This window comes from Penaeus monodon, chromosome 22 (assembly GCF_015228065.2).
Source record: "Penaeus monodon isolate SGIC_2016 chromosome 22, NSTDA_Pmon_1, whole genome shotgun sequence".
In the NCBI taxonomy this organism is placed as follows: Eukaryota; Metazoa; Arthropoda; class Malacostraca; order Decapoda; family Penaeidae; genus Penaeus; species Penaeus monodon.
Window position 1 is genome coordinate 33,332,309 of NC_051407.1, and position 1,067 is coordinate 33,333,375.

At 44.2% G+C, this 1,067-nt stretch overlaps 1 protein-coding gene across 1 annotated transcript in view; it reads right to left on the minus strand.

Annotated features, from left to right (window-relative positions):
* Positions 1 to 6: 6 nt before the first annotated feature.
* The window catches only part of LOC119587612 (glycine receptor subunit beta-type 4-like), a 35,794-nt gene continuing 34,733 nt past the window's right edge, over positions 7 to 1,067 (minus strand). The window contains exon 4 of the mRNA XM_037936320.1: positions 7 to 796. Within this exon, the coding sequence (XP_037792248.1) occupies positions 632 to 796 (165 nt within the window). The 3' untranslated portion in view covers positions 7 to 631. The remainder of the gene's footprint in view (positions 797 to 1,067) is intronic.

Sequence of the window (1,067 nt, forward strand, 5' to 3'; positions counted from 1 at the left end):
TATATATTTTTGCAAGTTTATGGTATGTTAGGAAAGCAATACAGCACTTTGTCTACGTCTTTAGAGTCTATACATGAACAAATAGAATCAGAAAAGGAAAATAGACAAGCGTCAAGTGTTGGAGAGAAAGGAAGGCAAAACAATTACTGCACAATGTGCTTGTAGACTAAAGTAGGAAAATGCCATATGTTTGTTTTCTTATTAACTACATCAAAGCTTTAATTCAGATATATTATTCATCTTTGGGTTTGCTTTCAACTTATCGACATTGTTTTAACTGATGCTGGAAATAGACAAGCCTTTCCTCCTGCAACAAGGCTTTCAGCACAGGCCTTTGACTTCGGGGCAGGCCGTTCTGCCGACCGATCCTGCACGGAAAAGAAACGTCTCTAGGGCGTGGCTCAGAGGAATGAAGTATCCTGTGTGAGTTCCGCTCCTATGAAGGGCGCTGCAGGGCGAGTCCTCGGAACACTGCAGCACAAAAGGAAGATATGCATTGAATGCTGTATTCAACGAAGCGCGAATATGCGATAAACTCCTTGACGCAGGGTGGTTGAGTCCTTCGTGCACAGCGGGGGCAAAGAGCAGGCAACCAGCAGGCGACGGCAGGCTGCGGCATGAGACAGCAGTTCTAGAGTAAGTAGTAGCACCAGTAGAAGATATTGAAGAAGCTGAAGAGAAGAGGGAAGATGCCACGGCAGTACTCGTCGATCTGTCTCGCCCTGACCTTGTTGCTCTGCTTGAAGGTGCGAGCGAACTGGGTCGGGTCCTCGAAGCTGGGGCTGCCAGCGCTCTTCTGCGGGAAAAGGCCGGAGTGAGCGCCTTTTGGGAACACCCAAATACAAGGAACAATGGTTTCGAGAAAAAAGAGAGATAAATTTGAGACTTCTATTGTGTGAATAGTGTAAATGTGAATAGATAGGATTAAAAACGAATGTTTAAGACAGAAAGGCACTCGTGTATCTGGTGTTTTTACAGATGCATAGTTATGGTCATAATTATTTGGATGTGAAAAGGAGATAAAATAAGAGATTTACCGTATTTTAGAGCAAAACAAGCATGCCTAG